Source organism: Chrysochloris asiatica, unplaced genomic scaffold, assembly GCF_000296735.1.
Source record: "Chrysochloris asiatica unplaced genomic scaffold, ChrAsi1.0 scaffold00023, whole genome shotgun sequence".
In the NCBI taxonomy this organism is placed as follows: Eukaryota; Metazoa; Chordata; class Mammalia; order Afrosoricida; family Chrysochloridae; genus Chrysochloris; species Chrysochloris asiatica.
Genome location: NW_006408541.1, coordinates 2,114,063 through 2,127,706, shown reverse-complemented (window position 1 = coordinate 2,127,706; position 13,644 = coordinate 2,114,063). Strand labels below are relative to the sequence as shown.

Genomic DNA, 13,644 nt, shown 5'->3' with positions numbered 1-13,644 from the left:
TGCTTACCCACCTGCCTGAAGGCATCCTGGCTGGGCAAAGAAGGAACAACAGGGAAGAGAAGGGAAAAATACGTGTAGAATCCCCCCACACCTCCTTTTGCAAATGTCACTGCATTGCTTTTAGCACAGATTCCCTGAGCCAGTCTGGCTGTAGCCCCGCACTCTGACTTCCGCCTGGACAGGATGGCCGCAGAGGGAGTCCCGTGTTCTTGACCGATTGATTTCTAAATCATAATGTTTTCCTTTACACTGTGATTTTTCCACTGGCGGTTGGGGGAAACTGACAACCCGACCCTTATGCGAGATCCAGAGCTCTGGTGCAGTTTTGTGACAGCTACGTCTCTGGGTTTTCAGATCCTCCCCTACGGAGCCTGTCATACCTGACTCTGCTCTGCCGCCACCAAACCAGAAGTCTCCTGTCACTTGATCTCTTGATTGCTGCTCCCATAAGCATGGATGGGTCCAACCAAAACCACGTTTTTGACAACTTCAACCTTTTATCTGTTTATTATGCTGCTATTTACTGGCCCAGTTATAAGGATTTTCATTGTCTTCACATTGAGGTATAACTCACACTGAAAGATCCAGTCTTTGATCTTCATCAGCATTTCAAGTCCTCTTTGATTCCAACAAGAAAGGTTAATGTCATCTGCACATCGCAGGTTGTTAATGGGTCTTCCCCGAATCCTGATGCCATGTTCTTCATATAATCCTGAGACAATTTGTTCAACATACAGACTGATAAGTATGATGAAATGATACAATCTGATGTTAAGTCATTCAGTATCCTCTTGCTCTATTTGAATGACTGCTTCGTACTCTCTGTACAGGTTTCTCATAAGCACAGTTAAGTGTTCTGGAACTCCCATACTTCCCAGTGTTATCCATAGTTTGTTGTGATCCACACAAATTCCTTTGCATAGTAAAACTAAATAAATAAATAACACACATCTTTCTGGTATTCTCTGCTTTCAGTCAAGATCCATCTAATGTCAGCAGTAATATCCCTGGTTCTAGGTGCTCTTCTGAATTTGGTTTCAATTTCTAATAGTTCTCTGTCAACGTGCTACTGCAAACTTTTTAAAATTCACTTCAGCAAAATTTTACTTGCATGTGATACATACTCATATTGTTCGATGATTTTAATAATCCATTGGGCTACCTTTCTTAGGAATGGACAAAAATATGGATCTCTTTTAATCACTTGGCTAGGTAGCTGTCTTCAAAATTTCTTGGCATAGACGAATGAACGCGTCACTGTTGAACGATTTCAATTTGCATTTCATCAATTCCTGGAGCCTTGTTTTTTGCCAATGCCTTCAGGGCAGCTTGGATTTCTTCCTTCAGTACCATTGGTTCTTGATCATATGTTTCCTTTTTGGTACAGTGACTTTATGTATTCCTTCCATCTTCTTTTGATACTTTCTTAGTCATTCAATATTTTGCCCATATGTGTGTGTGTTTTAAGTACTGTGGAGTCAGTTCCGACTCATAGTGACCGTGCACAAGAATCCTTAAATATTACAACTTGAAGCATGTATTATTACTTCAGTCCTTTCTTCAGAAATGCTGAGTGTTCTTCCCTTTTGGTTTGCTGACTCCAGATTTTTGCACATTTCATTATATTTTACTTTGTCTTCTCAAGCTGCCTTTTGAAATTTTCCATTTGAGTTCTTTTAACATCCTCATTTCTTCCACTCACTCTAGCGTCTCTACGTTCAAAAACAAGTTTCAGAGTCTCTTCTGACATCCACTTTGTTTTTTGCTTTCTTCCCTGTCTTTTTAATGACCTTTCTCTTTCTACATATATGATGTTATTGATGTCAACCCACAACTCCTCATGTCTTCAGTCATTAGAATCTAATGCATTAAATCTGTTCTTGTGATGATCTCTAAATTCAGTTGGAATGTACTCAAATTCATATTTTGGTTCTCCTGGATTTGTTTTCATTTTCTTCAGCTTTAGCCTGAACTTGTATCTGAGCAATTGTTTCAGCTGCTAATATTGAGCTTCTCACCAAGTCTTCCCAATATGCAGTCCGTTTGGTTCCTGCATGTTCCATCTGCTGAGGTCCACGTGTATAGTCACTGTTTATGATGTTGAAAAAAGGTATTTTCTATAAGTCAGTGCTAGTCTTGTAAAATTCTATCACACGATCACCAGCATCATTTCTAACACAAAGGTCAGTCACAGTCTACATACAAGGGTCAGTCAAAAACTATCCGCCCTCTGGTTCTCTTAAAACTTCTGTTGGCTGCACTTTCCGTTCAAGGTCACTGCTGTGCAGGTGTGAGCCTGTTACGTCACTCGGTTGGGAACTGCAGTGCCAGGAGAAATGGCTGCCCCTCTTGTGATCTGCACGAAGGAAGCGCAGTGTGCGGTGATCCATTTCTTGTGGTCTGAGGGTGTGCCTGGGGCCGACATTTTCCGAAGACTTTGAGCACAGTATGGAGAAAGTGTTTTGTCGTGAAGAAGTGTGTATGAATGGATAGAGAAGTTCAAGGAAGGGCTCACCAATGTCAGCCACGAAGAAGGAGTTGGATGCCCGTCCACGTCCACGGCTGATGACAACTTTGCGCGCGCGTGTGAAATGATCATGTCCAATAGACAGGTGACCATGGATTGCGTGGCAAGTCATTTGCAAATCAGCCACGGCTCTGCCTATGAAATCATCCACAACAGACTGGGATTTCAAAATGTTTGCACGAGATGAGCACTGAAGCAATTCATGGAGGAGCTTAAACAGAAGCGTTTGGACATCTGCAAACACAAATTTGGACCAATACTCAAAAAAAGGTAAAAGTTTCTTTTTAAAAAAAAATCATTCCTGGTGACAAGACATGGATTCATCACTAGGAGCCTGAGAGTATGGAATGGAAGCATCCTTAATCGCTGACCAAGAAAAAGTTCAAAATTCAAGCATTGGCTGGAAAATTGATATTTACAGTTTCCTGGGAATCTCAAGGGTCAGTATTGGAATGCTATCATCAGGAAAACGGTTCAACAATCAACAGAGCTCCATTACATTGAGATGCTCACTGAAGAGCTGATGCCTAAACTTCCACTTAAAGACAGAGGACGACTGCTATCCAAGGGTGCTGTGATCTGGCATGACAATGTACGTCCACACACCTCTGCCCACACTGTTGACAGTCTCCAAAACCTTCGTTCTGAGGTGGTAAAACATCCATTCTCCCTATAGTCCTGATCTTGCTCCATCGGACTTTCACATGTTTGGTCCTGAAAGCAGCTGTTGGAGAATGAAAATTCACCTCTGATGAAATGAAAACAGCAATACATTTGTGGCTTGAAGCTCAGACTGAAACATTTTTCAATAAGGGAATACAAAAGCTTGATGACAGATGGACAAAGTGTGTTGAAAAGAAAGGAGATGATATTAAAAAATTATATATTTGTCTCTTCTAAAAGTTTTAAAGTCGAATAAAATAAATTCTACAGTCACAGTGTGGATAATTTTTGACTCACCCTCGTATTTAAAAAACAAGCCAACAAACAAAAACAAACACTGCCATCTAGTCAACTCCAACTCCACAGGAGCAGAAAGCCTTTCTCACGCTGGTGGATTCAAAGCGCTGGTACTGTGGTTGGCAGCCCAATGCACAACCTACTAAGTCACCAGGGCTATAGTGACACTCCACCTATTTTTGTTGTTGTTATATGTGTGGTTGAGTCAGTTCTAACGCATAGCAACCCTCCCTGTAAAGGGTTTCTCAGGAGTGGCTGGTGTGTTTGAACCACTTACCCTGTGGATAGCAGTCTAATTCTGATTCTACAGCACCACACCAGGACTCTTAACCGTCCCAATCAATTCCCTGCCCAAAAGAAAACAGCACCGCCTGTGCTAAGGGGCCGTGCCTACGAGGAACCTCCCCTCTGCAAGGTTCCTTGGCCTTCAGGCTCCCAGGGAAGGAAGAGGCAGAACAGCTGACTCAGAATATGAGCCAGACTGGACACCCCAAATGCTGCTCCCATTACAGTTCAGTGGGGAGAGAAGCAAGATGCCTCCAAAGGCACCTGAGAAAACATGAAATGGGCTAGGCCTGGGGCGGCGGGGTGGTTGCCTCTAGACCACTCTTGCTCTATGCAATCTCATTTGAAAGCTTATACATTCAAGTAACGATACTAGCAACTCAGTTTTGAGTGGAAAATGCAATTTATGCGAGCTAATTTGTTCTGCAAGCGATTTGTGAAGATAACTTTTTGAAGGCTTATTATAATTTCTAAATATGTCTACAAAAAAAGAAGAATAGTGCTAACAAGAATGGAGTGTTTGGAAACAATATCAAATTTAAAAAATCAAGCAAAAATGTCATTAGCATTATTTTCCACGGTATGATCAGTGTTTAGGAATTAGACATTTGGTTGTCAGTCATAACCAACCTCCAAACAAAGAAGATCTAGTTGGCAGAGTTCACTGAACAACTGCCAAAACCCAAAATAAATTATTTCACCCAGGTTCATTTTGCAATATAAATTTAATTTCTTGTTTGGAAACTTAGAATTTATAAAAAGAACCCTGGGGAATTTGAATTTTAATAATCAATTATTCTTCAACCTGATTCATCTTATAAGCATATGGATATGCAGAAAATTAAATTAGCTTAAAAAGCCAGACCTTTAACGCGCAGCTGAGGAAAACTTTTATATAAATGAAGAGTAATTGCCAAATGTTCTGATGCCATAATACAATTTTTAGCTCCATGATGAATAATGTTTCTGACTTTGAAAGGAACTTTGAAGACACTGTTCCTTTGTTTCCTTGTTCCAAAGAAACAAATACCTTCCGTTATCTTTTATTTTACTCACAGCGAAGGTTCGTGGATTTTAAACCCTTTCATTTTAAGGGTTCTCCTAACACATCGGCATCATTCTAAAGCTCAGGATGGCTCTGATGGAAACACAAGGGCTGGGCCAGGCCCTATGGAGGAGACTCAGCAAAAGGAAGGCAGGTTCCCCTGACCACAGAGCACTTGGCCTTCAGCCGCAGAGCTTAGGCCAGAGAACAACCCAGGGAACGTGAAACATGGTACAAGACCACCACCTTTGGCTCAAGGAAGCTCCAGAAGCAAGCATAACGTCTTGGATTGTATAGTGCAATCCACACTGAGTATAGCGTCTTACAAACCCAAGGACCACGCAACAGTAACTTCCCAAGGCAGAAGAAACTTAGTATTCTTGCTATTCCTTGAACTGTATGTCTTAAACTAATATGAGCGCAAATAATTTCCAAAGTGCTGCACATATTTCTGCCATATCTTTGTTCTTCAAAACCCTTCTTTATGTTTGCTTACACAGTTAAAATAAAGTCTTGTCTGAATCTGTAAGACAGATACACATTTCTATTAATTTTTTTAAATTGTCAAACTACACCTACAAGTATCTTGCATAGCACACCTGTCCCTTCCTCTGGGAGACAAGGCCCACGCATGGCCCACGCAGGCTGTTTAGTACATCTGCAGACGGCTAAGCCAACTGCCTCTGCTAAGCCCATGTCAATCCACTCTCCCAAGCTGTGCCTTCTAAGACAGCCAGTGCTATTTGGACAATCATTTCCAGAGCCTACTCAAAGTTGAGCTGTGAGATTTCTCCACCTGAGGCCACTGGCTCCCTCCTTCAGAGTGAAGACCTGGATGACCAGAGTCCAAGGCACGAGAGCCAGTAGCAACAATGTCTCACCAAGGGGTTGGGAGCCAGCCCGACAGACTCACGTTCACGGCTTCGGTCTTGTACTCATCATCACTGTCAGGGGCCGAGAGATGGAGTAGGACTGGACACACTTTGTTCTCAATGTCGTGCTGAAAAATTAGATCCTGTTCCAGAAGAATCAGCAGTACTTCCTGACTGGACTTTCTAACCTAGAAGAGAAATGCAAGCAACTTAGTCATTGGCTACCAAAAATGCGGGGCCTGTAAAGGCACAAAGTGACTGGCTTATAAGTTTTCAAGAGGGAGTTTAGTTTCAGAATGTATGGGGGAAGGTAGAATCCCTACTGAGTGGATTTCATTTTGTCTGGACAGGTCTAGTGAAAGGATATGGGGATAAGACTCTTATGATTCAGTAATGAGTAACTGTGATCTGATTAACTGCGATTATTGCAACCATAAAGGTAGAAACTTTGTAGCAAAAATCAGGGAGTGGTTGATCTTGCAATCCAGAAATGGAAGGCCTGGGACCATCAAGGGAAAAAGCAGAAGCAGAGTGTGGGACCCTATCCAGAGAAGCAGCAACACCAGAGATGGAGGAAGAGATGATGATGTGGCACAATGGAGCAGCTGAGGGCTCTAGACTCATGGAGGGAGAGGGGCTATGTGCTGGCGGCCGGGGGGCAGGCTCACAGGGTGTGTCCTTTGGTTGTTTGAATGATTGCATATCCCTGAGTGTTTTGGTGCACATCCAAAGGAAAAGAACAAACAAACAGATGAAATAGAAGCAATCCTGCTGAATGATGATGAACAGAGGGGATTGTAATCATTGCAGTGAAATGAAATATGAAAGGATACGTGTAAAACTGATGTTCTCCCATGTAAACTATCACTTGATTCACAATAAAAACTTAACAAAAAAAAAAAAAAAGAGAGAGAGAGAGTAAATGTGGCCAAAGGTAAAGCACAGCACAAGTAGGTCTGCTCTCAAGGTCCAGGCCAGACTCCCCATGCCTTCTTCTCTGTGGGACCCACACCAGTCTTCTGGCCTGCCTCTCACACTTCTTTCCTGAAGCCCCTGACTAGGACACTCCTCAGCCCCCAACATCCTTGTTCCCTCTGCCTACCTGACCCCTACCCAGCCTTCCCTGCCCTCTTAGGTTAACCGCACCCTTACTTCCTGGGTCCCACTCTACACTCCAGCAGCACCCTGGCCGCTCTCTTCACAGCGTTTACACCAGAATCTACAGACATGCGAATGAGTGTGTGTGTGTGTGTGTGTGTCCCCGTACGGACCTGTATGTTTGCACTTGTATGCCATCACTCCCACCTGCACAGCAAGCTCCAGGGGAGCACACCCACCCTTAGGACCTGACAGAAGAAGTACAGAACGCTGCCTCCAAACTGCAGGCTCAGGGACTGGACACACCACGCCGTTCCTCTCCAGCCTGAGAATTCACGTGCAGCATGCCTAAATGTGTGCTATGTCAGGTGAGAGGGCCCCGAAGAAGAGCCACTGGGAGTCCCCGCGTGTGTGGAGAAGACGGGGACCCAGGGGCTTGTCCCCTCTGCTGTAAGTGCACTCACGTGCCCAGAGCACTCCCAGGATACAGGACCACCCTAAAAAGCTGAAAGCCATCTGGGGGAAGTGAGATGTGCACACAGAGAGGAGTGAGGAATGAAACGTGTGCATTACCACGCACGTGCACAGGGGCCGGGCAGGGGGTACCGGTGGGACCCAGCCATGTGTAGATGGAGTCACACATGATTAGGTAACAGCAGTTATGAGAGAGAGCAGGGGTCACCTCACCAGCCTGCGAGACTGATGTCGGGGAGGCAAACTTATTAAGGCTCCCAGCCCGGTGACAGGATGGAAACAGCACTTAGATAGATGGCCCTGACAGTGGTGCTCAGAGGAAATTGGAGGCGACGGAAGACTGAAGCTCAAAGGTCAGCGAGGCAGCCCTCGCCACAATCCAGGCGAGGAGGCTGATGGGAGCCCGCACTGACTGACCGGCTGGCACAGCGGGGGCTGAAACTCACAAGGACACAGACCACCAGTTCAGTCACTGCCTGTGCCATCCCATGTGGTGCCAGGTGCCACCAGACAGGAGACTGTCAAGTGTGCTGGGCAGCTGTGGGCCCCCAAAAGGAATGTTCTCATCAGACCCCTGGAACTACGAACGCTCCCTTACTTAGAACAAGGGTCTTTTTAACTGAGATTTAGGATCTTGAGTGAGAGCCCTCTGGATTACTCCGCTGGGTCCTACAGCCAATGACAAGTGTCCTTGCAAGAAAGAATAAGGAGGCAGAGACTGGAACATGGCCATCAACCCACAGACCCTGGGAGAGGCGAGGAGGACCCTCCCCTTGAGCCTTCAGAGAGAGCGCGGGCCTGCCCACACCTTCAGTGCAAACATCTTCAGTGTAATAGATTTCTGTTACAGCAGCCCCAGGAACAATCCATCAATCAAGGAAAAGACACAGGAAGGCCTTCCAGGCTCAGAGAACAATATATTCAAAGGCACAAAGAGATGAGCCCAGGGCACACTCTGGAGACACCTGGAATGTTCCAGACAGCAGCAGCGAGGTAGATGGGAGGCTGAGGAGCCAGCTGAGGCCAGGCTGGGAAAGGTGTTCAATGCCCAGCTAAGAACTCTGGTGACTCTTGCAGGTGCAATGGGGCATCATAGAAGGGTGACAACAAAAGTGGTCCCGAGAGCTGGGAGAGCAGGAGAGGGGAGATCCACAAGGATTGGGAGAAGCACTGAGAACAATCACCCACGATGACAAGGATGTCTTTACCTCAGACCACCAGAGGGTGAAGAAGACAGGCTCATGTGAGCTGTCCAGGAACAGCTGCCCTGGACTGATGGGTCACCTGTAGGCAGATGCTCCTAGCCCAGGCCCACAAGAGCAGGTGACACCATTCAGGGACCAAAGACGACACCCTGAAGAACACCCACCAGGTGCCAGCTTCCTATTGTAAGGGGTTGAGAATCTAGAACAGGAGACAAAGTCAGTGTGGTGCTGTGGTAAGCACTGGACTGCTAGCCATAAAGTTGGAAGTTCAAACCCACTAGCCACTTTTTGGAAAGCCTATACAGGGTCACGACCGACTCGACGGCACTGAACAACACACAACACGCATGGATTCATCCAGAAAGTCAAAATTCTATAAGAATTTGAAATTCTCTTCTTTATTTCTCCCCCTGTTGATCAGCACTGTTTTCCTCATCTGTAAAATAATAGTACCTACCTCAAAGGGTGGAGTACTGGGGTGGCACTGTGGGTTAATGTGCCAGAATGTAAAGCCGTTTGAACTGCAAGGTTAGCAAGCGATTTAAGCTCACCAGCTGCTCCTCAGAAACCCTATACAGGGTCTCTATGGGTTGGAATCAACTCGATGGCACTTAACAACAACAACAACAACAAACCTCAAAGGCGACACCCTGAAGAACACCCACCAGGTGCCACCCACATAACCATCAACCACCACCTCAAAGGGTGGAGTCCTCGGGTGGTGCTGTAGGATATGCACTGGACCACAAGGTCAGTTTGAACCACAGGGTCAGCGATCAAAGTCACCAGCCACTCCTTGACAACCCTATACAGGGTTGCTATGAGTCGGAACTAACTCAATAACACTTAACAGCAACAAACAGTAGTTGTGAGGATGAAATGATCTAATGAACAAAAAGGTGGGAGCCCCAGAGAAGTGTGAGCACTACTGCTATCAAACCATTACTATAAGCAGCCCGAGGAGGAAGGCTTCCGGGGACCCCAGTCCAGACTGGCTTGATGATGAAACCCACAAAAGCCAGCAAACATGCCCTTGTCACCTTTATATCCCACTAGTCCTGCAAGAGCAATATGAAGTGCCTGGTGAGCACCCAATAAAAAAAACATCTTCAAAATACTCAACAAAGTCACCAGGGAAAAACATGCCTATAGATACAGGAGGAGAGGCGAGGAATTGCTGAGGTGCGAGATTGGGGGACATCAAAATGCCATACAAGAAACCAGAATCAACCACCGAGAGGTAGCTAGACCAAAGAGGCTTGTGTGGAGACGCGGAGGAGGGACAGTGCGGTACCACTTAGGGAAGGAAGGTGCAAGGACTCCAGAGGAGACACTGAGCTACTCAGGTGTCATGCCAGGCTGAAGGGGAGACCCATGTTGTTAGGGATGGTGGCTCCCTGAGGAAGGGGAGGGAAGAAAGAGCTGGTGGAAGTGGACACATAGTCTACACACAGTCTCCACAGTCTCCACACAGACTCCACAGTCTATACACAGTCTACACACAGTCTACAAACAGACTCCACAGTATACACACAGACTACACAGTCTACACAGTCTACACACAGTCTACACAGTCTACACATAGTCTCCACAGTCTACACACAGTCTCCACAGTCTACACACAGACTCCACAGTCTACACACAGTCTACACACAGACTCCACAGTCTCCACAGTCTATCCACAGTCTCCACAGTCTACATACAGATTCCACAGTCTACACACAGTCTCCACAGTCTACACAGACTCCACAGTCTACACACAGTCTACACAGTCTCCACACAGACTACACAGTCTACACAATCTACACACAGTCTACACACAGACTCCACAGTCTACATACAGACTCCACAGTCTACACACAGTCTCCACATAGTCTCCACAATCTACACACAGATTCCACAGTCTCCACACAGTCCCTACACAGTCTACACGCAGACTCCACACAGTCTCCACAGTGTCCACACAGTCTCCACAGTCTCCACACAGACTCCACACAGTGTCCACACAGTCTCCATACAGACCACACACAGTGTCCACACAGTGTCCACACAGACTACACACAGTCTCCACAGACTACAAATCCGGCTGCGACAGGACTCCATCAGTCTGCAATGGCTCCAATCAGTGGGTGAGGTGACCTCGACTAGGCTGGGCGGTTGGGGGAGGGAGTAGGAGATAAGCTGAGGAGGGGTGACTGCAGGGCTCTGGGTGGATGACAGAGGACAGAGAATGAAGGTGGTGGAGGGACAGCCCTGTAAGGAGGAATAGGAAGTACAGGCAGCAGGAAGATGGGGAAGGCCGTTCCAGAAACATGGTGAGTAGCTGGGGGAGGGTGGGCCAGGATTGGTCATGGGTGGGGGTGCTACTGAAGGGCAGAAGCAGCGCAGTGGGCAGTGGGGCGCCTGCCACCTCAGTGCAACCCCTCAGCAGACAGGAGGCCCAGCATCAGGTTCATCTGGGGGTCCCCACCCCTACCTCCACCCTTTGGAAACCAAATATACTGTAATAACAGATGACAAAGGCCAGGAAAATGTCAGGTCCTTGGTTCCAGGCTAATCTAATTTTCAAGGATTTATCCAAAAGCAAAGAAAAGTCAATAGAAGTGCCACGCCGCGGGACCACAGGCCAGAGGACGACAAGAGCCAAGAAAGCAATATGGTGGCGATGCATCAGCACAAGCCAATGTCACAGACGTCTTTCCTGCACACCGCTCCTCCCCAGGGCTGGGCAAGGTGACTGGACTCTCAAAGAGAGTCTGAACAAACACTGCGTGGCATTGGGATAGGGACCACGTGAGGAGATGGAGGAGTCTGTGTCCAAAAATCATCTAAACCTGATGTTCAGAGAGCAGGGCTAATGCACACATGAACGCCAGTCTCCATGACGACTCTGAGACCAGAAGAACAAGATGGTGCCCTGTTAACACTACCAACTGCTCTGAAAGGGATCATGTAAGAAGGCCCTGCATAGAAAAATGTTAGAAAAATGTGGAACAAAACTCAATGTCATAAAAATGACATTAGGCATGCTGGTTGGATAGAGATTTGGTGGAACCCCCAAGACTACATTCCTTATTCACTCTTCAGGATTGGAAAAAAAAAAGATGTTTGTAGTGTGTGCCCTTTGGATGGTTGATGATGCATGAAAGGGATTGTAACCATAGCAATGAAACGATATACTATAGGATGAATGTAAAACTAATGTTCTCCCATGTAAACGATCACATAATTCACAATAAAACATTTTTTTTTAAAAAAAGCGGGCTTATATTTCTCCCTTGAGCCAACCCACTGGTAAAAGAGCAAGCACTCCCTTTAAACTGTTCAACCATAACAGGGTTACAGTAGGCTTCAGGTAAGGAAAGCCATGGTCCTTCGTCCACTCTCTGAACATCAGTGTTAGGTGATTTTTTGGACACAGCCTCGTCATGAAAACATGGCAGATCATAAGTTTACAAAAGCATTTACCCTCAGACCAACCATACCTACCACAGACAATTCGATGCAGCAGTTCTGAAATGGTGAAAACTAGAATCCGCCTGAAGGTCACCAATAAGCTGATAGGTGTCCCCGGTGGAGCCTCACACCATGGAGAAGAATGAAGACCCCACAAATCAAAGGGACTGGTCAAGGCCACACCGGACATCGAGTAAAACAAGGTAGAGCACGTAGGCGAAGTGCTGCCTTCTCACCAGCAAGGGGTGGAGCCACGGGGAAAGATACGCATATGTACAAGGGTAGGACATATTTGCTTAGAGCTGTTTATTTGTGCTTTTCTCTCTTTTTAGATCAACACAAACCAAAACTTACTAAAAATGTTTTCCTACTGGGGCTGGTGGGGGTGGCGGATGGGCCTGGGTTGAGTCAGACTTCCCTGTATGTATTCTTCCTATGTCTGACTTTGGAATAATGTAGACTTCTCACAGGATTAGAAATCAAAACACCAAAGACTAACTGATCGCTGAAAATGTCAAATGCACGGAAACGAATGAAGCTGGGTGTCAGGTTGATGGCTTTGCCACAAGGAAGAGAGACTTAAAGCACAACACTAGAAAAGTGGGCCTCTCCAGGGGGTGGGGCCACAAAGAAAGCCTAAAAGGCTAATCTTCTCACATTGCTAGTGAACCTGTAATTACAACACCATCCATAATCCCATCAGCTAGTCCATAACAATGCAATAACAACAGTATTATTATTTTGGATGGATAGATGGTAAGGTGGATGAATGGGTCGTTGATACATGGATACACACACATACACATTAATGTCATTAAGAAAAAAAGATCTAAATATAGTGCACTCTCCCCACCCACAGCAGAGGAGAATAAAGATAATCAAACATGAAAGAAAACAATTAGTTCAAAGTACAGCTGGACCACATGAAGCCCAGCCTCCAGGCCCCTGACACCAGTAAACCTAAATGGGGTCAGCTACCACTGCTGACCGCTCTGAAAGGCATCACAGTAGGAAGCACTGGGTAAAACAGGAGAAATGCATTGAAATTAAACAGAAGACTAGGACAAATGGTGTAACAGAGATGGGGAATGTCCCCCCAACTACGGCTGTCAGACACCCTTCAAGGCTAGAAGTGAGCTCACCATCATGGTTCAACTTCCTGATAAACAACAGACAGCCCCTTCCAGGTAGACGGGCACTCTTCAGAAGCATCAACCATCAGAGATCCAAAGAAGAGCATTTGTCCAGGGATAAAGCTCAGAAGGCAGGAAGGGATACGAAAAAAGGATAACAGACACAGGAAACAGAGGAGGATGTGGGAAAAGCACTGTTAACTTGTGGGGATTTCAATCAAAGTCAACAATCAAAATGTAGAGGGTAGAGGTAGACTGAAGTTCGCCATCAACAATACTACAGAATACCAGGCGAAGCAGGTTCAGGGTAGAGTTCCAAAACTCTGAACCACATAGGTAGGAATATTTAAAAGGCTCGAGGGTTTATAGCTAGGGGAACTTGTAGTGGAAATAAGAAATCGCGTACTTTTGAATCTGCCGGGTTCGGGGGCCCAGGGCTGACAAGTTGTGCAAGACCAAACATCACGACCAAGCTAGGGAGCACGCCCACCACAGAATAATGCTGAGGGAGCGTCGGAGCAAAGGTGGACAATACACTCATCGGTTTTACTCTGTGCTGATTTTCTTTCTTTCTTTCTTTCTTTTCTTT

The 13,644-nt window shown here is 46.0% G+C and overlaps 1 protein-coding gene across 1 annotated transcript in view; it reads right to left on the bottom strand.

The window, feature by feature from the left end:
* The window catches only part of LOC102829387 (serine/threonine-protein phosphatase 4 regulatory subunit 1-like), an 80,526-nt gene that overhangs the window by 36,774 nt on the left and 30,108 nt on the right, over positions 1-13,644 (bottom strand). Inside the window, exon 5 of the mRNA XM_006839308.1 lies at positions 5,731-5,877. Coding sequence (XP_006839371.1) covers positions 5,731-5,877 — 147 coding nt within the window. The remainder of the gene's footprint in view (positions 1-5,730; positions 5,878-13,644) is intronic.